Here is a 24,305-nt window from a genome sequence, read left to right as displayed (position 1 = left end):
TGAAGGCGAATGCAGGCTTTCGCTGAAGCCTGGAGAGCGAGAGGCATCGGTGCGCACCGACCCCTCTCGCTCTCCAGGCTTCAGGAAGCTATCCGCAAGCCTTGCAAGCCCAGCGGGAGTTCGTGCGGGCTCACAAGGCTTGCGGGCAGCAGCCTGCAGCCTCGGCGAGTGTCTGCAAGCCTTGCGCGCCCGGCAGGAGGTCCCGCCGAGCGCGTGAGGCTTGGGGTGGCAGCCTGTCGCCTGAAGCACGGGGAGCCCTCCGGAGGGTGCCCCGTGCTTCAGGCAGGTGTGCGCAAGGCTTGGGGCGGCAGCCGCGGTGGGGGGGGGAATAATTTTTTTTTATTCATTTCCCCCCCCCCCAAAAAAAACCCGAGGTGCATCCTATGGGCCGGTGCGCCCTATAGGATGAAAAATACGGTACAAACCTCATCCCTTTCCATATCCACATCCCCCTCAGCCTTTATGACTTATTTATTTATAAAAGATATATTTACAACAATGTAAAAACATAAAACCATACACCGTGTTCTGTAAGCCCTGCTTTTTATTTCCTTCCCTTGGTGCTCTAACTTGAAATGAAATACCCAGTTTTGACAACAGAACAAAGAAAAGCCCAAATGAATGGGACTGGAGCAAGATCTCCCTGGCAAATTGTAGCCCAAAACTGAGAAAACATGATAATGATTGTAAATTAAAGGCAGCTGTGCCTATTTAGCTATGCTGAAATGTTCTGATCTCAGAATGCAAGGGTAATTGCATTGATCATTTCATATGTAAAATTTTGTTTTCTGCTGAATTTGGGGCCATAGAAAGTATGGGGCACAATCTAGGTACTGCAACGGAGATGCAAAAACAGGCGGAAAACAAAACACAGAAATCCTCCTTTCATCTCTTTATTGCCTTTATTTGAAGCATTGATGACAACCATATCATCCAAGATCTTTGGTTGTTACATAAAAAGGTAAAGGTAAAGGACCCCTGATAGTTAAGTCCAGTCGCGACCGACTCTGGGGTTGCGGAGCTCATCTCGCCCTATAGGCCAAGGGAGCCGACATTTGTCCACAGATAGTTTTTCTGGGTCATGTGGCCAGCATGACTAAGCCATGTGGCACTTATTATAACATCTCCATGGTGATTACTGGCACCTTCCCCCCCCCCTTTCAATAAAAAAAGCCCAGCACTCAAGAGCATCCAGCGCAGAAGTAACCCCCTTTTCCTCCCTAGCCCCTTCCCCTGTTTCTCTTCCAGCCATGTTGTCCCTGTTGGAAACTTATCCCAACAGGGAGGCAGAAAAATACATTGAGGCTGGATTTTGCAACCGTTGCCACTTTCCTGTTTTGGTTTGCCTGTTTCTAGAACGCCCCGCTCCCCCCAACCAAAAGCCGTTGCCCTTTGCGTCTGGGAAAATCATTTCAGAAATTCCAGGGTTTGTTTCTGCAAGACAATCAAGCAGTGATGGAGCATTTCCACTAACTGGCACATGAGGCAGTGCAGACACCAGACAAGTTCCCAGTCCTCCATAAGGCTATAGGGGGCCTGTGGTGGCGATCCAAGGGAATTCTCAGGTCACTCCTTCCGCATTGGCGTGGCCACCACAGCAGATGGACTGTTCAGTTACGTCTCATGATGGGGAAGGGCCATAGCTCTCAGTGGGTTGAGCAAAGTAGCTGATAGGGAAGGTGGTCGTCAGAGAGCTGCTGACTGCCAGTCAATATAGCCAAATGGTCTGACCTGCTATACAACACTTCCCTTTGTACCCTATGATTTTAGTTCAGATGATCTACGCTGAAATTACGCATCTAAATCCCAGTTAAATTGTAGGGGGCGGAGAGAGTCTGTATTACAAAACGTTAACTCAGAAATTTGTTTATGATCTCGTTTAAACTGTTAAAACTTCACAGAATAATCACACAAGACAGACAAAGTTTGAAAGAATGGAAGTTATTTTCTTTAATACTAAAAAGAAGCTGGAGGTCAGCAGTATGACAAACTGTGGATTCTTTAATGCACATTTACTTGGGAGTAAGCCTCACTGAACCCAGAGGAATTTTCTTCCAAATAAATGCACATTGAATTGACCTACATGACAGAATGGTTTAACAATCAATTCCGCTTCCCAGGGAACTCTGGGTATTGTAGCTCTGTGAGAGAAATAATGGTCTCCAAACAATTCTCAGAAACCTTTGCAAGCTACCGTTCCCAGGATTCTTTGGGGGGAGCCATGGCTGTTTGAAGTAGTGTAATAGTGCTTTAAACATAATAGTGCAGATGGGGCCTCTCATACCTTGAAAGGAGGGCTGTATACCTTTTAAGGAATATATCACTACTTTCTCAAAACCAGTCAAAGAGGTTCTTTACAGACGTGTACAAAACAACTGTCTTCACTAGTGGTTCAGCATGTGCCTATCATCCCACCGATCATAGAAAATATTGGTAGGCCTGTGTTTTGCGTATAGGGGCTATATTTATAAATAATCTCTCACAGGTGGGACTCTTGTAAAGAGCTACAGATGTTTGAGCCAGCATGGACCACCACTGATGCCTGCTCTGAAGCCCCCTTTAAACCAACTTCTGCACTGGGCAGCTGGCTCTATGTTAATTTCCCACAATTCCCTAACATTACATCAGGGGCATTGTGGGAAATTAAAAAGATGGCAGCATCAAGGCCTTCAAGCCACCAGACAAGCCCACCAGGGAGGCCAGTTGACACAGAAAGGGGCTCAGCTGATATTACTTTGCCAAGGGACCCCAAAAACCTGAAGCCAACCCTGGGTGTGGGAGAGGGGTTATTTCTGTGAGGACCGTCTGCTTCTGGGAGCAGACTAAGTTCCCTAAGAAAAGCATGACCCCTATCATAATCCTCTGCCAATTCCATTCCCCCATTTTGATAAGGATTATATAGACCCTAGAGAAACCGCTTGATCTCCAAGTTGCGAGGAGTCTACTTTTTCCTCCATTTAAGGTTAATGCTTCTTGGGCTTCTGCTGCAAGAGGGGAAGGCGCTTTGGGTTTTAGGGAGCTGGTATCTGGAGGAGGCCCCATCCACCAAGTAGCTAAGACTCATGTGCATCAGTTGCAGCCACATTCCTCGATGATCATGTCGTCATGGTGGCGGACCCTCACTTTCCCTTTCTCGTAGTACATCATAGACAGCGGGCTCATTTTGACAGGGGCACAAGATGGGCAAGGCACCCGGTTGGGTTGGTATAACTTCAGCAAGCTCTGAAAGGGAAAGGAGGAAGAGGAAAACATCATATCCAGGAACTGGCATAGTGTAGTTAAGGGCAGTAGGGCAGGGCGCAGTGGGGCTACACTGGCCTCCCTAGCTGCTTCATACTACGACAGAGAGGGGCAAGTGAGGTGGTGAGGTCACTGCAGTGCAAATGCAGATTGGAGCACCAGATTGGCTCTGATGATGTGTTTGCACTGCGCTGAGCTCACCGCCTCACCTCTATCCATCCAGAACGCAGGAGCAACTCGGCTGGAGGGCAGTCAGGTAAGCAGTGCAGTCCCACCATGTCCAATTATGACCCGGCAGAATCTGGTGCACATATTTTGTGACACCCTACCCTACCCCACCCCAAATACATAAAAGAGTCTGGAATTTGACTAAGAGGAGGAGTGGCCAGCCCAATCAGAAAGACCAGTGCCATAAACTATGGAAGGGATTTGCCCCAGGCCCCTGATATTGAGGGCTTGTGACAGGCCCCCAAACAAGGAACCCCAGAGACAACACCCCCTAGGCTAGTTTCTTCTGAGGGACCAGCCTCTTCTACATCAAGGAAACCCAAGAGCAAAGAAGGAACCCAGAGGAAACTTGCTGATTGCTGACAGGGCTGGAGGACTTCCTCTTCAAGGCTCTCCATACTTCAGGAAGGAGCCAAGAAGTGCCACTCTGCCCCAAGAGGGATATAAAGCCTTGGCAGAGCTCCAGAGCTTATCGGAGCAAGCTGCTAACTTGGAGCTCTCTCTGGTGATGTGGCCATGCCTGCCTAGGGCATTCTTGTGCCTTGTTCACTGTCAAAACAGGATAAAAACACCTCCATTTTAGGGCTTGCAGGGCCAAGGAATGCACCAGCTCACAAGGAGCATTAATTTGCCCCCACTCAGAATGTTGTTGCTTAAAAATTAAAAATCCAAGGCTTTTAAAAAGCCAGTGAAATTTCTTCCTCAACAGTGAGAACCTCTTTATAGAATTGTGCGGGGGGTGGGGTGGAGTCTGTTCAAACCAATTTGTGACCTTCTAGAAGTTGGGACTCCAACTCCCATCATCCCCTGCCAGCACAGCCAACAGTGAGGGGTGAAGGGAGCTGTAGTCCAGCACCATCTGGAGGACCACAGCTTCCTCAACACCCCCCCCCCGCTGCTATATGTGCTCCCAGAGATGCTTTTGTTTTCTCTCCAAAAGGCACATTGGGGGGCAGATAGCCTTGGGGGCAGAGATGTGCAGTGCAATCCCATACCACGTCTATGCAGAAGTTAGCCCCAGTGAGTTCAGTGGAGCCTGTGTTGGGAATTCTATTCCACCTTTTGCTGCAGATATGTGGGATTGTTACATGTCACATGTCTGTTTACATTCCAGCACAGGTTGCTGGCCTGAGCGGAACTTCCGCTCTGTATTGCTTTTGTTTTTCCGTCTCTCTCTGAGAAGATGACAAGGGGAGAAGCCATGTTTTCTTTGTCCTGATTTATGTATAATAAATGTGTAGCCTTAGTATTGTATGTACACCTCAAGCTTCTCTGTTGCGTAGTTTACACTGCTGAGTAATGTGTGCTCAAGTATGCACTGCAGCTTGAGTCACTGACAAATGTCGGAGGAGCAGAGGTCGGTGGATCTCCGCAGCAGCTGAGAGGAGGGGCGCTCCAGCTGGGACCGAGCCAGTTGGCTTTTCGTCCCGAGTTCCAACAGCCTGAACTTAGGTAAATGTACAGTATTTAGGACCAAAGCCTTAACTTCTAGAGAGAGCTGGAGAAAGACAGTAATTAAAACAACAACAACCCACCACTAACAACATGTTAACAATTCATCCCAAAAAGCCAGTAGGGGAATAAAACAGGACTGACATTTCCGGATGGAGTGAGGGGACAAACAGTCAGAGGCTTAGGACACAATCGTAGCCCAGTGCAGTGTCACCCACTGAAATTCTTGGTAGGATAAGGCCTCCTTCTTATGGTCCCCCTGGAGGTAGCCCTAGGGTGGGACTCGTCATGCCCCCTCAGCCCTGCAGATTAGTAACAGATGGCTTTTGAAAATCATGCTACCCGCTGCTTTTTTTCTAAAAAAAAAATCTTTAGGGGTACAGTGGTACCTCTGGATACGAATGGGATCTGTTCCGGAGCCCTGTTTGCTTCCTGAAGTAAACGTAACACGCGACTGCGCATCTGCACACGCGCAGGTTGCGTTTCGCCGCTTCTGCACATGCACGTGACGTCATTTTGAGCATCTGCGCATGTGTGAGCGGCAAAACCCGGAAGTAACGCACTCCGTTACTTCCCGGTCACCACAGAGCGCAACCCGAAAATACTTAACTTGAAGCTACTTCAACCCGAGGTATGACTGTACTCTCATTATCCTACTCATATTGAACTGCTGCCCCTCAATGAGGCCAAACTTACATTCACAAAATGTTTAGGGGTATGCGTACCCCTGAATCCCGCCAGAAAAAAGCACTGATGCTACCTGTTGCCTTAGCTGTCCTTATGATCTTTTTAAATTATATCACTGCCAGTTTGTGCCAGTAATGCTGAGCTACATGGATCAATGGCCTGACTCCGTATAGAGCAGCTTCCTATGCAAATGTGTAAAAGGAGCATTTGCCGAATCTCAGTTTTTGAAAACCCAGCCTTTCCTGCACCTCCTCGTGCCATTTTCTTTCTCTTCATTTAAAGCCCTATACGGCCTAGGACCCTCGTACCTATGGGATCGCCTCTCCTGGTATGTCCCACAGAGGACCTTACGGTCTTCAAATAACACCCTGAAGATTCCGGGCCCCAGGGAGATCAGACTGGCCTTGACCAGAGCCAGGGCTTTTCAGCTGTGGCCCCAGCCTGGTGGAACGCTCTCTCACAAGAGACCAAGGCCCTGCGAGATTTGGCATCTTTCTGCAGGGCCTGTCAGACGGAGCTGTTCTGCCAGGCCTTTGGTCAGGGTTCAGCCTGACTCATTTTCTCTTTGTATAAGAACAAGCACAAAGGAGGTTCCCAGCCCGCTCATAGGTCCTTATAATATCAGTGGAAACAGTTGGTCCTGGTGAGTATTAACCGCTTCCAATTTTAACCTGAAGATTGCTACTTGTCCAGTTTTAATTTTAATTGTTGGAATTAATTGTGGGATGTATCTTAATTGATTGATTGCTTGTATTGTGCATATCGTCTTATTTATATGATGTTAGCCGCTCTGAGCCCAGGATACAAATAAAAATTAATTATTATTATTATTATTATTATTATTATTATTATTATTATTATTCAGTATCTATACATAAATGATCCCCAATGTTAGTTAATACAGTGTTCTATATGGAACTATGAGCTGAGCATACAAGCAACTAATGGATAGGAGAAAAAGAAAGGTTTTTGCAGGTGTATAGATATGGGCTTCACTTTCCACTGTTCTTAATGTGCTGTTTATAAAGCATATAAGACTGGACTGTGCAGCTGGATATACTGCATTGGACCCAGTTTCTGGTTTCCAAGACCCCTAAAATGCAAACATAAAGACAAACCTGAATATATGCATGATTTGTTGGTTTGAAGGTCTCATCAACAGGCAACGGGCACTCTCCCTCACACCGGTAGGCATTGTATTTCTTGGGGTGCACAATCCAACTTCCAAAGCCAGTCTGCTCAAAGTCCACAATCATATCTACCCTCCTGCACAGAGATCTCCCTTCTTTGCCAAAGTTGGCAGTGGAAATATTAGCCGCTTTAATCCTTTGCTTCTGCTTCCTGTTCCGCCGGTGCCGACGGCCCCCAGTCTCCTTGAAAGTGTTGTCCATCATGATGTACTTGGACATCTCCACCGTCCTGATGAGACTTGGACCCTGAGAGGGCTCCACCTGTTCCTTATCTTTGGAGAAGATAACCAGCAGGACTCTGTCAGTCATGCTATGGGTCAATACGTGGGCCTGTTGATCGTCATTGCACCCACATTTTCCCTGGAACCCACCAGCTGCTCTTCCATCATCGTCCTGAGATAGGTTCTCCTCCACCCAGTGCCGCTCCTGATCATCTGGAGCACCCATGCCAAATGATACCCCTTGGTGGAGCCAGAAGCGGAGTATGCTGGTGGCATTGAAGACTTTCCAGGAGGAGTGGCTGGAGTTCCTGCTAATAAAAGAACCAAGGAAGATCTTGTCTGTGCAGGTCTGGTTCCCATGACAGGTGCGCTCATGGCTGTGGTAGATGTTCAAAGTGACACTCCTGTACTGGGGGAAAGACATCAAGCAGACCCGGAACTCTGCCAGCCTCACATCAGAGCTGCTGGAAATGGAGGTCAAGTCAAAAGAGAAGTCCCAGTGGTCCTCAAACTGGAAATAATCTGGAAGGCAGAAGAATGGCACTGGTTGGGGTGAATGGAACAAAGGAACACCATTAAATATTAAAGGTTCTTAACTCTAAGACTCTCAAAAGGAGTCTTGGGGAGAGGGCAGGACAAGAGGACATGGGGTGGGAAAATAAAACAGCAACTATGAAGGCCAGGATAGAACTTTGCCCCCCATTGCAAGAGCATTTTCTTCACTCAAAAAAATTCCTCTGAACTTCTGTCTGTTGCAGCTGAAGTTGCCTGTGTGCAGTACTGATTGGCTAGCACCTCTCATGCCACTAATCTACCCACCCACTTTTCCCTGGAGTCTTTCAGCTTTTTCTTTAAAAAGGGGGGGGGGTTGTCATATTATTATTAAAGAAAAAAACAGCACAAACAAGTGAGAAACGGGTCCAAGAGAACTGAGGGGGACTATAGCACATTCGTTAAGCATGTGTTTTGGCATATAGTTCAGTCCTTGGCATCTCCAGTTAGAAGAATTATGCAGCAGGTGATCAGAAAAGATCCTCTCCCTGGAAAGCTGCTACCAGTCAAAGTAGATAACAATAAGCTAGATAGACAAATCAAATAACCTTTGTTCTTACAATGGGAAATTTGAAATGGACCTGTAATTCTTGGTATATTGTTGAGCGTAGCAGTGACTGAGCTGTTCTCAAACTGGGAAGAGGGGATTTCCAGGAGCAGCCAGGAACATATCTAGAAGAATAGGATATGAGCCAGCATGGTGTAGCAGTTAGGGTCAGACTACAATCTGGGATATTAGGGTTCAAATCCCCACTCAGGCAGGAAGTGCACTGGGTGACTTTGGGCCAGTTATTATCTCTCAGCCTAACCTACCACACACAACTGATGTGAGGATATAATGGGGTAATGAAACCTTGAGTTCCTTGGAGGGAAGGCAGGATATTAATGTACTAATTACTAAAAATTAGTAATAAAAAAATACTTCCCTTTCTTGCTGATAAAGAAAGACCATAGAAAATTAACAGACAGATAAATGAAGCTTAGATGCACAGGAAATGATCTGAATTCCATTAATATCAATGGGTGCTAAGTGAACTCAATTTTTTTGAAGAAAAATCTAGCCTTTACTGCCAGGTACCATGGAGCTGGTTTTTATGGTGGCAAAGAAAGTGGGATATGAATTAGTAATTTCCTTGCCTTAATGAAGCCACATCTATCCCCAGGAACCTCCCCCCCCCCCCGCAATATGGGGAAAATACTGGCCTCCCTCACAGGGTTCTTGTAAGTATTACAGGGCAGCTTATATGAATGGTTGTCGAAAACTGGAGTGGTATATAGAATAATAAAATTGTAGAGTTGGAAGGGACCCTGAGGCTCATTTGCATATACAACAGTGAGTATTATAATTCTCCATTTCTAAGATATGGGTATCTTAGAATCCTTACTCTCCTTAATGCGTGTCCCTAACAACATCACTTCCAGATTAGCTGCACAAGCTCCAGCTGTCCATGTTATCTTCCCCTGGCCCGGCTGTCTTGAAGACAGCTATTAACTCATTGCATCAGCTAGTTAAGTGGTTGATTGGGTTATGGAAGTTCAAAGACTAAAGGCACGTAGCTCATTAAACTTCATTGTACTCCTCACACCCATAGACCCTTTGATGCCCTCTCTTTGAAAGTGTTGATAACTAATTAGGACATTTAAAAAATACCTTTCTGCTTTTGAAGTGCTAACAAAAGACCAAGGGGAAACAGTTGGTATTGACTGTATAAAATTGTATTCCAACTCAAAAAGCTGAAACGGAAAAGCAAGAAAAGGAAGACAAATTGACCACCGCAGAGGCCATGACTGTTGCACATCATTTGCAAACATGCTCCAGGGGTTGAGGGGGGAGGGGAGGGTTGATATTGGGCTGAATGCACAATTAGTTTGACCTGATAAAAGGCACCTTCCTATGGTCCTACGTGGGTACAGTATAAATAAGTGGTGTTTCTAATCCCTAGAATAAAAACCAGCTATGGTGTACAAATGTATTCTAGAGTTCCTGAACCCCATAACCATCCACGGACTCAGCAAAGTGTGCAGCTGGGTCAGACAGAACACGCACAGCCATAATAGGAGAACAGTCAAGTCTGTACACAGAAATCTGTTCTCCCACCCCCACCCGTCTCTCTCCACCTGTTTTCCCTTTCTTTGAACGCAGCTCAGATAATAGCATCTCCCAGTACCCTTCCAGGGAAAGTTGAGGCGCCGCTTTCTCCTCCGCTGGCCATTTCCAGGTGCCTCACTCCTCCCCGAGTGTAAGGCAGCTTCTGGAGCATGGCAACCTCTAGCTGCACCCTTCCTGGGCATCATGCGACACCCCCAGCCTCGCTTCTGCCCCCTCCCCGCTTTCCCATCTGGTTCCTGCCAGATGTCCTTAGTACTAAGGGAAAAGGGATGTGGATTGCATCTCTCTTGGGGGGCTCCCTCCGTTGCAGACGTCTGGGGCCACAATCCACAAAAAAGAGACCCGGGAAGGAGAGGCGGGAGGCGGGAGGCGGGTTGACTTAAGGCCAGAAGGACCACCGCCGCCCTGCGCTCCCGGGGATGCTGATAAGCACCCATCCATCCATCAAGGATGTCCTTACAAACCCTAGGCAGGAAATCAGAATGGAAGTAACTCAAAATGGAAAGGGGTGAGGGGAGGCTTTTTGTGGGGGGACGGGGGACGGAAAGGGTCAACCGAGGCAAGGAGCAGGACTTACGTCGCGCCCCGAGGCTGAGGATAGTGTCGTATTCTCTCCAGGCGGAGGCTTCTGCGCTGGGCTGGCTCGGGGGGCTACCCACGACGAGGGCCCGGTACAGCTGCAGCATGTACACCGGGGAGCGGAGCGCCGGGGGCTGCGGGCGAGGGTGGGCCGGGGCTGCGGCCAGGCCGGCCGGAGAGGAGGCGGCGGGCCGGAGCTGGCCCTCGGCGGCCTCCTGCAGCAGCTCGACCGTCTGCGAGCAGGCTGCGCCCAGGAGGGCGAGCGCCCAAGACATCAGCTCCAAGAGCGAGGTGGTCCTGGGAGGCATCGCAGCATAGATTGCTCCGAAGTCTCTTTCCCTCTCTCTCTCAACTTCTAACCGAAGAGTCTGTTTTCTATCTTGTGTCACCTAAATCCCCGTTCTCTCTCTCCTGTGCTCAGATCCGAATTGACTCCGAATTCAGGGAACTTAAGAGGGTTGACTCGGGTCAGAATTGTCTCGCTCCCATTCTCCCTCTCTTTTTCACCCTCGTCTAAATGAGAAGTCTTCTTGCTTCTTTCTTTTCCTCCCTCTCCCCGGAGGGGGTGTCTGCTCAAGCCCCTTACTCCGCTTCTGCTCGCTCCGAATGCTCCTCTCTCCTTCTTCGAGATCAGCACTTTTATACCTGCGGCTGCCTAATCTTGCGAGTCTTTGATGTCAACAAGCTGTCAAACTTTCTCTTGCGTTTTTTCCTCTGGTCCCTATTCTCATGCAACTCCCCCACCTTCTCCCTCGCCCTCCAATGAGGAAAGAAACAGGCAATTAATGACCGCTCTCTCATTAGACATCAGCCTCAACGTGGAATGTGAGCGAAGTGACTCTTTTTCACAGATGCTTGAAAATAGCCAGATCCCCCTGGCGGGTGTTATTCCCCCCCCCCCTTATCCGACCCCCTCCTTCAGTCTTTGCATCCTGATTCTCTAATACCTTCATCTTTGACACTTGGCTGAGAAAGTCGAGATCTGGGTGGCAATGGATGAGTTCTGATCGTTTTTAATCGGGGGAGGGGGCATGTGAAATGAGGCGTTTGTCTCTACAAATCTTCATACGTTTCTAGGAATCCCCCCACCCACCCCGCCCAGTTTGTGACTGTGATTTCTTTTAAACTGTTTTTAATGTCGTATTCTAAATCGTTGCAATCTGCCCTGGGACCTTAGGGTGAAAAGCGTAGGGTAATAATAAGCCAAATAAATAAAATATTACTTGTTTTCCTTCCACCTTTCTATATGATTGCAGGACAGCTTGCAGTGGTGGTGTTGTTTTAAAAATAATTTTTATTAAAGATTTTCTTGGTTTACAAAAGTATGTGCATTGCCTCCTTTTTCAGGTTGTAAAGTCTTTTCTACAGCTCAGTTACATTTGTTATGAGACAGTAAGTGTTGAGTACAGTATGCACTGTTAAAACAGTTAACTTCCTTTCCTTCCTATACACTGCAAAAAGGTACAAGGGAAAAACCTGTATATTTTGACATTCTCCTCCAAAGGGAAATTTATTCAGGTAATGCAATCTTAAATCTCTGGTGACAACAGAAGCAGAATGACTGCCTTTGAAAGGGGAAAATAACCTATTATAATATATAACCTATTATATAATAACAGCAAATTCATCACCCCATGCTATATTTCTGCTTGGATGTTATGAAGAATGCAATAGACGGACAGAGGTTTTTGAGGATGCTTTTCTCAGCAACATACCACCAAAACTCCCACCACATGCATTTCTGTGTAGTGTATAGTGTACTCCTTAAGGCCAACACTTTTAAGGAGAATTAAATATGCCTTTGTTCTGAAATGCAAGGCTTCCTTTCTCTGCAACCTCATCCTGAGTTATCCACCCTTGAAGCTTGACCAGGAGTTTGTTTAGAACAGGAATGGGAACAGAGGTTGCCCATCACCCTCAGCTATTGGCCATGTTGACTGGGGCTGATGGGAGCTGGAATCTAGAGAGAGCCACAGGTTAGTCACCCTGATGTAGAGCAATGTGAGGTTAGAAAACTAGTATTAAAATATTAAATTTGACAAATTATTGCTTACCGTTAAACAATCTTCAGCACAGGATGAGTTACTTCCTTGAAGTAGCTCCCAAAGCCAGTTGTTGTTTTTTTGAAAGCATATAATGCAAACTTTTGTCATGTTTCACAATATTGTGAGGTGGGTTAGGCTGAGAGTTGATCACATTATCTTAGATCCCAGGGGTCATCTAGTCCAACCCCCTGCAATGCAGGAATCTCAGGCAATGACTGGCCCAAATTCGCCTACTGAACTTCATGGCCAAGTAGGGATTCGAACTCTAACCACTACACCACACTGGAGCTTAAGAAGGTGCCCTATAGGATGGCAGAGAGGACTGTGGTCATTCCTGGTTTGCCTATATGCAGATAACAGCAGAAGCTCTCGCAGCTCTTTGCTTCTCCCCTTCCTTACTGTTCTTCTCAATAAGAAGGTATCTCCCTTGTTTTAAATGTCTGGAAATTGACAGCACAAGCCTAGTCGATGTTCAGTGGGGTTTGCTCCCCTGTAAGTGTGCACAGGATTGCAACCTGTCACTTTGCAATCAACCTGCTCAACAGCTTGAAAGACCTTTCTGCCTCTTATTGGGACAGGTCCTTTCATCTCCAAAAGCAAAATCCCAAGGTGAAACAATGGATTTGCATTGATCTACTCTGTTGTCCTCCCTTTGATCCCAGCTGATAACATAACACCATCAGACCACCCATTCTGAACCCAGTCCCACCAACTGGAGTTGTGCTGTGCAAATTACTTATCTGGCACCCACAGCACACATACTCTTTATTAATTCATTCATTTTGAGCATTTTTATTACCCCAAGGGTTTCCCAAGAACCATTCCTGCACACAGGCTTTACAGTCTAAAAGGCATGACGCAAAAAGAAAAGGGGTTGGCAGGAAGGAGGAAAAATGCGAACTGGGGCACTAGCTCTGAGTTTCATATTTGGTTAGCTTCCAACAGATGAAGCACTTTCTCAAAAGTGGCTTCAGAGCAGATGAATATTGAGCAAAGATCTGACAATGTCTGGTCAGTTCCTCCAGGAAGTACTGGGGGGTCCAGGTGAGACCACACGCCCAGCCAGAACAGATGGGCCAGCTGTCACAGGCTGGTCCCAGTTCAAAACAGGCAAACCTCCAAGAAATACCCATGCATCACAAGCTTCCTGGGAGTGGCTGTGATGCAGCTGGAAGGTGGTGCCTTTGGGGGATGGGGGGGCAGGTGGGGACAGATGATGCCACCCACCCTAGAGCAGATGGTCCAGCTGCTCCCCCTCACAGGGCAGTTGGTTCCAGCAGCCTCTGTGAGAAAGAGAGACCCAGCCAAGTCTGCTGATAAAATCCTGTAGGCAGAATCAAAAAACTTTCAATATTAGAATGAAGTTGCTGAAAAAGAATGGGGGGGGGGGTGAACCAGGAATGGATATTGGTGCAGAAGGACTTGTGAGCTTCGTTCCAACACCGACCACAGATTTCTGGCCTGAGCATGTGCTCAGAGGCACACTGTTCCGTAAAGGTAAAGGTAAAGGGACCCCGTGACCATTAGATCCAGTCGCAGATGACTCTGGGGTTACAGCACTAATCTTGCTTTACTGGCTGAGGGAGCCGGCGTACAGCTTCTGGGTCATGTGGTCAGCATGGCTAAGCCGCTTCTGGCAAACCAGAGCAGTACACGGAAACGCCGTTTACCTTCCCGCCGGAGCAATACCTATTTATCTACTTGCACTGCGTGCTTTTGAACTGCTAGGTTGGCAGGAGCAGGGACCAAGCAACGGGAGCTCACCCCATCATGGGGACTTGAAGCACCGACCTTCTGATCGGCAAGCCCTAGGCTCTGTGGTTTAACCCACAGCGCCACCCGCATCCCTATACCCTGTGCCTTAATTCTTTGCAATTGTCTAAGCAGAGCTGGTGTTTTGCACCCAGATCTGGTTCTAGTAAAAATCAAAACAGGATACTTTGTCAAATCAAGGAAAATTCATCCATGGCCCATGGATGAATTGAGTGTTAAGGACATCGCTAAACCCTGTTTGGATGTTTCTCTGAACAAGTAAGTGCTTGAAACGTGGATGAGGACAGCTATGACCCCAATGCATTTATTTATTTATTTATGACCCTCACACATTTAGGCTTGTATCTGGTGTAGCATTTTAAGCACCCCATCAGTGCAAAGATTTCCACTTGCACAAGAGGCCTTCCTCTCCCTTCCCCTTGCCCATCCCTGTGCTACCTCCAGATCTAGCCTGGGTTCCCCGCTGAATCCATCAGAGCAGATTTGGGGAGGGTGTGGGGTGCACAAGGAGAGAGGGAGAGAGGGGAATGTTCTGTTGCACAAGCAGAAATGGCTGCACTGTTGGGGTGCTTACTTATCACTACATTGGGTACAAGCCTAAGTGCACACATCTGAAAAGATGATACGTAATCTGGTAAAGCTGGGACAAGTCATGCATACTCATAATGTAATGTGCTGGAGAGAATGTAATCAGAGAAATTCGTGAATTTGGTGGACTTATAAGCCAGTGGCACACAGTATTTCATGAAATTAATGTAACCACCTAAACCTAACAGACAATACCTTTCAGCTGCCTTAGCTGAAAAGAATGAGATTGCTACAGTAAACCCAAAGACTTAATAAGCTTTAGGATATCGGCAGCTTGACAGGTCACAGTGAAAAATTGGAAGATGCCTGACTGCTTAACTCTGACTCACAGGTAACAGGAATTATGGCAAGGAGCAATTACTGATACACGAGTGTTGCTCAGTCAAGGGAGAGGCAGATGATTTACATTTCTACACTGTATTGCATGGCTTCATAATCTTTTTCTAAACAAATAAAAAGCAGGAGTTCCAGCATTTTTCAGAGGCAGTACTGTATGCATCTGAATAACAGTTTCTGGAAACCAGAGGAGAGAAGAGTGCTATTGCGTTCAAGTCCTGCTTGCAGGCTTTCCCAGGCATCTGGTTAGAATCATAGAATCATAGAGTTGGAAGAGACCACAAGGGCCATCGAGTCCAACCCCCTGCCAAGCAGGAAACACCATCAGAGCACTCCTGGCATATGGTTGTCAAGCCTCTGCTTAAAGACCTCCAAAGTAGGAGACTCCACCACACTCCTTGGCAGCAAATTCCACTGTCGAACAGCTCTTACTGTCAGGAAGTTCTTCCTAATGTTTAGGTGGAATCTTCTTTCTTGTAGTTTGGATCCATTGCTCCGTGTCCACTTCTCTGGAGCAGCAGAAAACAACCTTTCTCCCTCCTCTATGTGACATCCTTTTATATATTTGAACATGTCTATCATATCACCCCTTAACCTCCTCTTCTCCAGGCTAAACATGCCCAGCTCCTCATAAGGCATCGTTTCCAGACCTTTGACCATTTTGGTTGCCCTCCTCTGGACACGTTCCAGTTTGTCAGTTGGCCACTGTGAGAACAGAGTAACGGCCTATCTGCAATGCAGCCAAGAACCATACAAAGGTGATACGAGGCAAACTCAGGATGGAGAAGGAAAACAATACTATAAGCAGTGCTTTTTTCTGGGGGGACACACAAGCCTCTTTCTCTACGAGACAGGAAGATTCAAGCTCAAATGGTACACAGATCAGTACTATTTGAGGGGGCTCTGTGGGTCCCAGAATATCTCAAAGACAGTTTGCAGACCCTCCTTCACACTCTCAGTTGTTCTTCTTCTTCTTCTTCTTCTTCTTCTTCTTCTTCTTCTTCTTCTTCTTCTTCTTCTTCTTCCTTTGAAACAGGAGCAGAGGTATTGTTATTTATGGATTATTTTTTACTAAAGGAAATTAAAAATAATAATAACTCCTTTGTGAAATGCATTTAGGGTTGTATCAAACTATCTTTTACTCAGAGTAGAGCCATTGAAATCTAATGAATTAGAAGTTGGCCATGTCTATTAATTTCGTCGGGTCTACTTTGAGCGTAACTAGTATGCGATGCAATACTTATACACCACTCTGGGCAGCTCACACCACAAAACATTGCACTTTTATAAAACAATTATAAAGAAGAGCTTTATTATTTTTTTAAAAAATGTTAAAAACACTGCTTTCTCATAAAATAAAAGCCATTCAGATTAAAAGGGCATGCCATGATTGGTGAAAAACAGTGAGGAAGGGGGCAGGGTATTCTATAATGAACTACTGAGAAGATACAATACTTTCTCTTTTTCCACTCAGCCATGCTTCAACTCTAAATATACAACCTGCTCCTGCTCTCACCCCTTGCACTTTCTGTATTCCTAGATCTAAACTTTCATGGGATATATGTTTACTGCCACCAAGTGGTTCAATAATTTCCTTCCTTTTCCTGGCAAAAATGTGTGAAGATTTCACCACTTCACCCCTAGACCAGCATGTAGTAATTTGCCTGAGTTGACCCAAGATCAACCACCCCCCACCAAAACAAACAAACAAACAAAAAAACACCCACCAAATATTTCCAGTCAATATTTGTGTTGTTGCTATTTCTGTTTATTAAATCTCAGTCCCATTGCCTCTGGGATGCTCTCTGGGGATGTTGTGTAATGTGATCAAGCACCACAATAGCTACTGACAACAGCTTTAACTACTCTGGAGCATGGAAGAGTTTTGCATGACCAAATGTGCTCACATGTGGGGTTAGGCAAGAGGAAACTGGTGGTGTTACCTCTCATGCTAATTTCTTTCTGTTGTTGAACATTTAAAACATCTTGATTATAGGAGTGTGCATAATCACTAGGTTTTAATTAATACTAGCAATATGCCAGTAGTGGAAAACTTATTAACAGTGACAAGTGGAATTCTAATAACTTTCTGGATTTTCTTCTTTGGAAATATTTATATTTAGAAGGGGGAATCTGTGGCACTCCAGATGTTGCTGGATTCAAACTCCCATCAGCCCCAGCCAGCATAACCATCATTCCTGACCATGAGCCACAATGAGAGTTAAAAGTCCAACAACATCTGGAGGATCAAAGGTTGACTGCCCTAGATCTATGTCAAAGAGAAGGCAGTCCAGTGTAGTACTGACAGTCAACCAATATGGGTCTGAGGTGCAACAGGAGATGGAGCATCAGGTACAAGGTTTGCAGGACCACGGACAGATCCCTGGCTACAAGGAACTTGATTCAACTCCAAATGATGCTCCATGTGCCTGGAACTGAGCCCTTTGGCTCCTATTTCTCACCCAGTGAGCTGCAGAGCAGGCGTTGGGCGGATTAGGAGGTGTTTGGCATGATGGGAATCAGTTCCTCTTGCTGAAGAGTAATTGTCTCTGATACCATCTTCCCACTAATGCATAAAAGACTAAAAGAAGGTGCATCTGAAGCTCTAGTGAAAACTTCAGAAGACACTTAGGGTTGTATCCAATGTTAACCCTGCTCAAAACAGACCCACTGAACTCAACAGATTTAAGTTACTTTTGCCAATTGATTTCAATAGGTCTAATCTGAGTAGAACTAGCATTGAATACAGCCTTGAATTAATGTGCACAGGGGATTAATCCTCTCCCCAGACCATTAACCTGCTGACAATTCCCTACCCAAGCTGCTATTTTCCTCTAAAGCATTGCTACTATCTTCTCCCCCTCCTTTCATTTTTTTTTTTTTTTAATAAAGTTTTATTGCTTTTTTCCAGGGTAAAAGAAAGGTATATCATCCATAGCACATCAAAAGCAGTTTTACAGAAAAGAAAAGAAGTTATAAGAGAAAAAAAAGAAAAGATTCACATTTTTCACATCCATTTTCATGATCGATCAGACTTCCCCATGTCCCCCATCCCCTGTTTTCTTTACAATAAAAATAAACAGCAAATTAATACCTTATTTCATATGTTTTTGTGTTTTCCTTTAGTTATATAGTCCACAATTTATACATTTCGAAATCTTAACTTAATTTTCAACATTTACCAAATTCAATACTGAAGCATGTTTTTCCAGAACATTTAGCAAATTCTCAACATTCATATAGCTTATAATATTTTTGTAAATAGTCCTTAAATTTCTTCCAGTCCTCTTCCACGGCGTCTTCTCCCAGGTCTCGGATTCTGGCTGTCATTTCAGCTAATTCCATATAGTCCATCAGCTGCAAGTGCCATTCTTCCAGCGTGGGTAACTCCTGTGCCTTCCAGTGTTTAGCTATAAGAATTCTTGCTGCTGTGGTTGCATATAGAAAGAAAGTTCTATCTTTTTTTAACACTCTCTGGCCCACAATGCCCAGGAGGAAGGCCTCTGGTTTCTTGTGAAAGGTGTATTTAAACACCTTTTTCAACTCGTTATAGATCATTTCCCAGAAGGCCTTCACCCTCGGGCATGCCCACCAGAGGTGAAAAAAGGTTCCCTCAGCTTCCTTACATTTCCAACATTTATTGTCAGACAAATGATATATCTTTGCAAGTTTGACTGGGGTCATGTACCACCTGTATACCATTTTCATGATGTTTTCCTTTAAGGCAGTACATGCCGTAAATTTCATACCGGTGGTCCATAACCTTTCCCAGTCTTCAGACATAATGTTGTACCCGATGTCTTGTGCCCATTTTATCATAGCTGATTTAACTATCTCATCTTGAGTGTTCCACTTAAGCAGCAAATTATACATTCTTGAAAGCACTTTCGTCTTAGGTTCAAGTAATTCTGTCTCTAATTTTGATTTTTCCACCTGGAAACCAATTTTTTTGTCTTTTTTAAAAGTCTCTAAAATTTGGGCATAATGAAACCAATCTCGCACCTTTCCTTTCAGTTTTTCGAAACTCTGCAACCTCCAAGTGTCACCATCTCTTTCAATTATCTCACAATATTTCAACCAGCCAGTCTCCATATTACGAAATTTTACGGCCTTAGCCTCTACCGGTGATAACCACCTCGGAGTCTTACTTTCGAATAAGTCTTTGTATTTAGTCCAGACAATAAGTAGAGCTTTCCTGACAATATGGTTTTTAAACAGTTTATGAGACTTTGCCTTGTCGTACCAGAGATATGCATGCCAACCAAAAGCATTGCTATGCCCTTCCAGATCTAGGACATCAGTGTTTTCTAACAAAAACCAATCTTTCAACCAGCAGAGGGATGCAGCTTCATAGTACAGTCTTAGGTCCGGCAGGGCAAACCCCCCTCTTTCCTTTGCATCTGTTAATATTTTAAATTTTATTCGGGGCTTTTTGCCCTGCCAGACAAACTTCGCAATGTCCCTCTGCCACTTTCCAAAACATTCCACTCTGTCCACGATCTGAAGGGTTTGAAACAGAAACAACATTCTTGGCAATACATTCATTTTGACTGCAGCTATTCTGCCCGACAAGGTAAGTCTCAGTCTCGACCATGTTTCTAAATCCTTTTTGATTTCCGACCAACATTTTTCATAATTATCTTTAAACAAATTCAAATTTCTCCCAGTCAGGTTAACCCCCAGGTATTTCACTTTTGGAACAACATTTAATTCTGTTTCCTTCTGAAACCCATCTATTTCTGAAGGTGTCAAGTTTTTAGCCAAAACCTTGGTTTTTTGTTTGTTCAGCTTAAATCCCGCCACCCGACCAAATTCAGAAATTAGTTCTAAGGCTCTTTTTGTACTAGCTTCTGGCTCCTGTAATGTCAAAACCAGGTCATCTGCAAAGGCCTTCAATTTGTATTGTTTTTCCCCGACCTGTATTCCTTCCACCCGCTGGTCCTTCCTAATCATGTTCAGCAACACCTCCAGGACAGAAATAAATAACAAGGGTGATAAGGGGCACCCCTGTCGTGTCCCTTTTTCAATTTTAAACTCCTCAGTCACCACGTTGTTTACTATCAATTTAGCTTTTTGCTCTGAATAGATTGCTTCAATACCATTTTGGAACGCCCTTCCCACTCCCATCCCTTCCAAATTTTTCTTCATAAATTTCCAAGATATGTTATCAAAGGCTTTCTCGGCATCTATAAATATCAGAGCTGCCTTCGTGTTCAGATTTGTCTGTAATAACTCCAAAACATCAATGATATTCCTAGTGTTGTCAGACATATGCCTGCCAGGGAGAAAGCCTGCTTGGTCTTTATGAATTACTTCATTCAAGACTTTTTTCAATCTGTTTGCCAAAATGTTAGCAAAAATTTTGTAATCCACATTTAGGAGTGAGATAGGGCGATAATTCCTGAGTTGAGTCTTTTCAGATTCCAATTTAGGAATCAAGGTGATGAATGCCTCTTTCCACGATTCGGGTGCCCCCTTTCCTTCCATAATTTGGTTACATACCTCCATTAATGGCTGAACCAAATATTCCTTCAATGTCTTGTAGTATTTGGAGGTAAGCCCATCTGGACCTGGAGATTTGCCTAATTGCATGTTCTGAATGGCACTTTCAATCTCCTGTTGTGTTATTTTGTAATTCAGGGCTGTTTGCTTGTCTTGTGTTAATTTTTGGAGGCCATAACTTCCTAGAAAATTATCTATCTCAGTCTCCACTTGGGGTCCTTGAGTAAACAATTTTCTAAAATATCTCTGGAAGCACTTTCTAATATCTTCTGGTTTCTGAATACATTCTCCCTCAACCTCTAGATTGGTAACAAAGTTCAACTTTTGTCTCTTTTTCAGCTGCCATGCCAGCAGCTTCCCACATTTATTTGCCGATTCGAATGATCTTTGTTTCATTTGTTTAATTTTCCATTCAACTTCTTGATTTATCAATTTTGCATATTGTGCTTGATGGAATTTTATTTCTCTTAAAACTTCTTTTGATTTTGGGTTTAGTCTCAACTTTTTCTCGCCATCTCTTATCTTCTCCAAGATCTTATCCTTTTTACCATTCCAGAGTTTTTTCTTGATAGAGTTCTGCTGTATCAGAAATCCTCTCATCACAGCTTTACTTGCGTCCCAGATTGTTTTCTTTTCCACCAAAGTATTCAAATTTATTTCGAAGTAATCTTTCAGCGTTTTTTGGGCCTTCTTCACAATCTCCTGATCTCTAAACAAATAGTCATTCATTCTCCATCTGAAGGATCCAGCTGGTGCCAGTCTTAAATCTATTTTCAAGGCGTTGTGGTCAGAGCAAGTTTTAGGGCAGATCTCGACTTTTTTTGTCTTAGGTGCCAGTCCTCTAGATGTCCAAATCTGGTCGATTCTTGTCCACGAAAGATGGGCCTCAGAGAAAAAAGTTCCCTCTTTACCTAGAGGGTTCTTTGTTCTCCAGATGTCAATCAAGTCCATATTGTCTGTAAGTTCAAAAAAAGTCTTTGGGAGTCTGCCATCTTTGGTCAAGTTCTGATTTTGAGACTTATCCATATGTGTGGAGACAACTCCATTCATATCACCCATCAGGATGATGTTAGTATAGTCAATATAGTCCAACATTGTCTCATGTAGCTTCTTATAAAATTCCGATTTCCCATCGTTTGGTGCATAAATTCCTACAATCAAAAATTTCTCTCCTTGTGCTTGAATTTCAATCGCCAAAATTCTTCCTTGTTCATCTTTAAAGATCAATTTTGGTGCTAGAGTCTCCTTTGCATAAATCACTACTCCTCTTTTTTTTACCTTATCTGATGAGATAAATTCTTGGCCTAGTCTCTTGTTAATTAGTACTCTCCTATGGAGCCTAGTCACATGCGTTTCTTGAAGGCAAATAATGTCTAATTGTTCTTTTCTCAAAATATGAAAAATCTTTTTCCTTCTTTCGGGAGAATTTGCGCCATTAATGTTCCAACTGAGAAGCTGTAGAGACATCTTGGACTAATTATTTACCTGCTGGGGTGTCTCCTTTTTCGTTTTTGTCTGGAGGTGGAACCGGATTCAATCCAGGCGGAGGAGGTGGCCAGGCACCTGCTATTCCTTTCCGAAGGTCTTCCCCGTGGTCGTTTAGGAACTTTTCTTGCTCCTCTGCTGTTCTGATTCTTACCCTCACCCCTTTCAAGGTAAAAGATAATCCTTGAGGGAATTCCCACCTGTATGGGATTGTGTTGTTTCTCAGTAAGCTTGCTAGGTCTTTATATGTGGCTCTTAAGTCCAGAAGTTGTTTTGGTATATCTCTAAAAATTTCTGCCTTTTTTCCCTGGATCACCAATGGATTTTTAAAATGCAAGCCGAGTATGGTTTCTTTTTCTTGCCTAGATCTGAAAATGATCAGGCAATCTCTTGGTTTATCCTTCCTAGCCACTCTTCCTAGTCTGAAAGCGGTGACAATTTTAAAGTCTTTTTCCTCTGCCACACCCCAGAATTTGGATAATTCTGTTGTCAAAAATCCAATCAAATCCTCCTTTTCTGATTCTGGAATGTTTCTAATTCTGAGGTTATTTTCCCTATTTTTCAGCTCTGCAAGGGACAGATACACTTGTTGTTCAGTCACCTGTCTACTCAGTGGTCTGACTTCGCCTCTTAATTCCTCTATCCTCTTTTTATTTTCGTCTGCTTTTGTATTTGCTTCCTGTGCCAGTTTCCGATTTTCTGTTGCAGTCTTTTCAATATTATCTATGGCCTGAGAGTTTTTAGAAACTTGGTCTGTCAATTTGTTAATTGAGGCTGTTACCTGGTCAAGTTTAGCAGCTTGTTCATCAAACCTAAGTGCTTGTTCATCCGCTTTCTTGTTCAGTGCTGCCAACTGCTCCAATATTTCTTTAGATACGGAGTCTATCCCTCCAGCAGCCATCTCTCCAAGAGTAGGCTGTATAGCTTGTCCTTCCTGCAGGCCTGTCACAATTGGGACAGATGATCTGCGTGGCTGCACAGGCAGAGTTAATTGCAAAAGTTCAGTTTGTTTTGCTTTTTTTCTTTCTGCAGCCCTTGTTTTTGCTGTGCCACTCATTCCACAGCTGTCCCAGTATCAAGGTCAAATTGTAAATCCCATGGGAAAGTTAATTCCAGAAAAAATAAACATCCGGGCAGGAAAATTCCAAGACTAGTAGCAGTTCTCAAATACTATTAAATCCACAATCCAGCAGGGGGAGCTCCCTAAAAATTAGGGAGAAGGATAGGAAATTTCCACCAAAAGTTCCCTTTACACACAAAAGAAAAATATTATCCAAAACAAGGGGGGGGAGCCCCTCTCCTTAAGCTTAAACTGCAGAGAATAAAGGTTCTTTACCAAGGTGCTTGCAACAGTTCCTTTTCCCGGTTACAAAGTAGCCCAATGTTACTTCTAACTTTGTCTACAGTTACTGCAGACCGATGTTACTTGTATCCAGTCAGACCGAGAACAGGGTTTCAAAAATTTGTAATCCACAAGGTAAAAGAAAGAGGAACATAAAATTGTCACTTATAAAACTGTTATGTCCTTTCTTTAACTTTTAATCAATCAAGGTCGAATTTGCAGATAAATTCCAACTCTTTTAAGATTCCTTTCAGCGCTTCAGCTTTAAAGGGGCTTTGCTCAATACTTTAAACAGAGCCGGGAGACTGACTTCCTTTTTAGCGTCTCCCGCTTTCAGCCAGATTTCTCCAAATTTAGTTCGTACAAAGCTTCAAATTTCCTACTCACGAGTAAGTTGTTTCAGTTCGATTGTTGAAGGAAGAAAGGTCAGCGCTGATCAGCAGCAGCCGCGCGGCTTCACTTCCGCGGAAAGAGCGATGGATCCACAGCACCGCTACCCCCTTCACGTTCCGAAACCCCTTACGGGGTCCCTTCTGCGTTTCGGAGGTCGCTCCTGGTGCCCGCCGAATCCCACGGCCACTGGCTCACTCTACCAGTGGTTTTTCTTCATGGGTCGTCGCTGTGCCGCAGCGCACGACCCTTTTCCGCGGAGCCCCTCTTCAGCAACTGAAGAGGACCGCCATTGCTGAGCGCGCCGCCTCCGGAAGTCTTCTCCCCCTCCTTTCAGAACAGTGCCTATTTGGACTGGAACCATCACAGCTATTATTATTATTATTTATTAGACTTGTTAGTCTTTTGTGACCCAAAGGTCTCCTAGCAACTTACAATGCTGTTAAAAACACAAATAAATAAACAAAATTAACCCGAAAACAACCCACCAAAACAGCCACAGGAAGTTTGAGCAGCACTACAGTGGTACCTCAGGTTACAGACGCTTCAGGTTACAGACTCCGCTAACCCAGAAATAGTACCTTG

The 24,305-nt window shown here is 44.6% G+C and overlaps 1 protein-coding gene across 1 annotated transcript; it reads right to left on the bottom strand.

Annotated features, from left to right (window-relative positions):
• Window positions 1-507: 507 nt before the first annotated feature.
• Window positions 508-11,091, bottom strand: NODAL (nodal growth differentiation factor). Its single transcript, XM_081172298.1, has 3 exons — window positions 10,258-11,091; window positions 6,726-7,540; window positions 508-3,222 (listed from the first exon to the last, which is right to left on the bottom strand). Exons 1-3 carry the CDS (start codon window positions 10,565-10,567, stop codon window positions 3,070-3,072), a joined length of 1,278 nt encoding a protein of 425 aa, XP_081028424.1. The 5' UTR covers window positions 10,568-11,091; the 3' UTR covers window positions 508-3,069.
• Between the last annotated feature and the right edge of the window lie 13,214 nt (window positions 11,092-24,305).

Source organism: Podarcis bocagei (genome assembly GCF_964188305.1).
Source record: "Podarcis bocagei genome assembly, chromosome: 15".
Classification (NCBI taxonomy): Eukaryota; Metazoa; Chordata; class Lepidosauria; order Squamata; family Lacertidae; genus Podarcis; species Podarcis bocagei.
The sequence above is the reverse complement of the archived record's forward strand: the minus strand, read 5'-3'. Positions and strand labels throughout refer to the sequence as shown.

Coding starts and splice junctions, on each gene's coding strand:
- NODAL (XM_081172298.1), bottom strand. CDS start 10,567: ATGCCTCCCAGGACCACCTCGCTCTTGGAGCTGATGTCTTGGGCGCTC. Junction 7,541..10,257: donor CCTCAGCCTCGGGGCGCGAC/GTAAGTCCTGCT, acceptor TCTGCCTTCCAG/ATTATTTCCAGTTTGAGGAC. Junction 3,223..6,725: donor CAAATCATGCATATATTCAG/GTTTGTCTTTAT, acceptor TTTCCCTTTCAG/AGCTTGCTGAAGTTATACCA.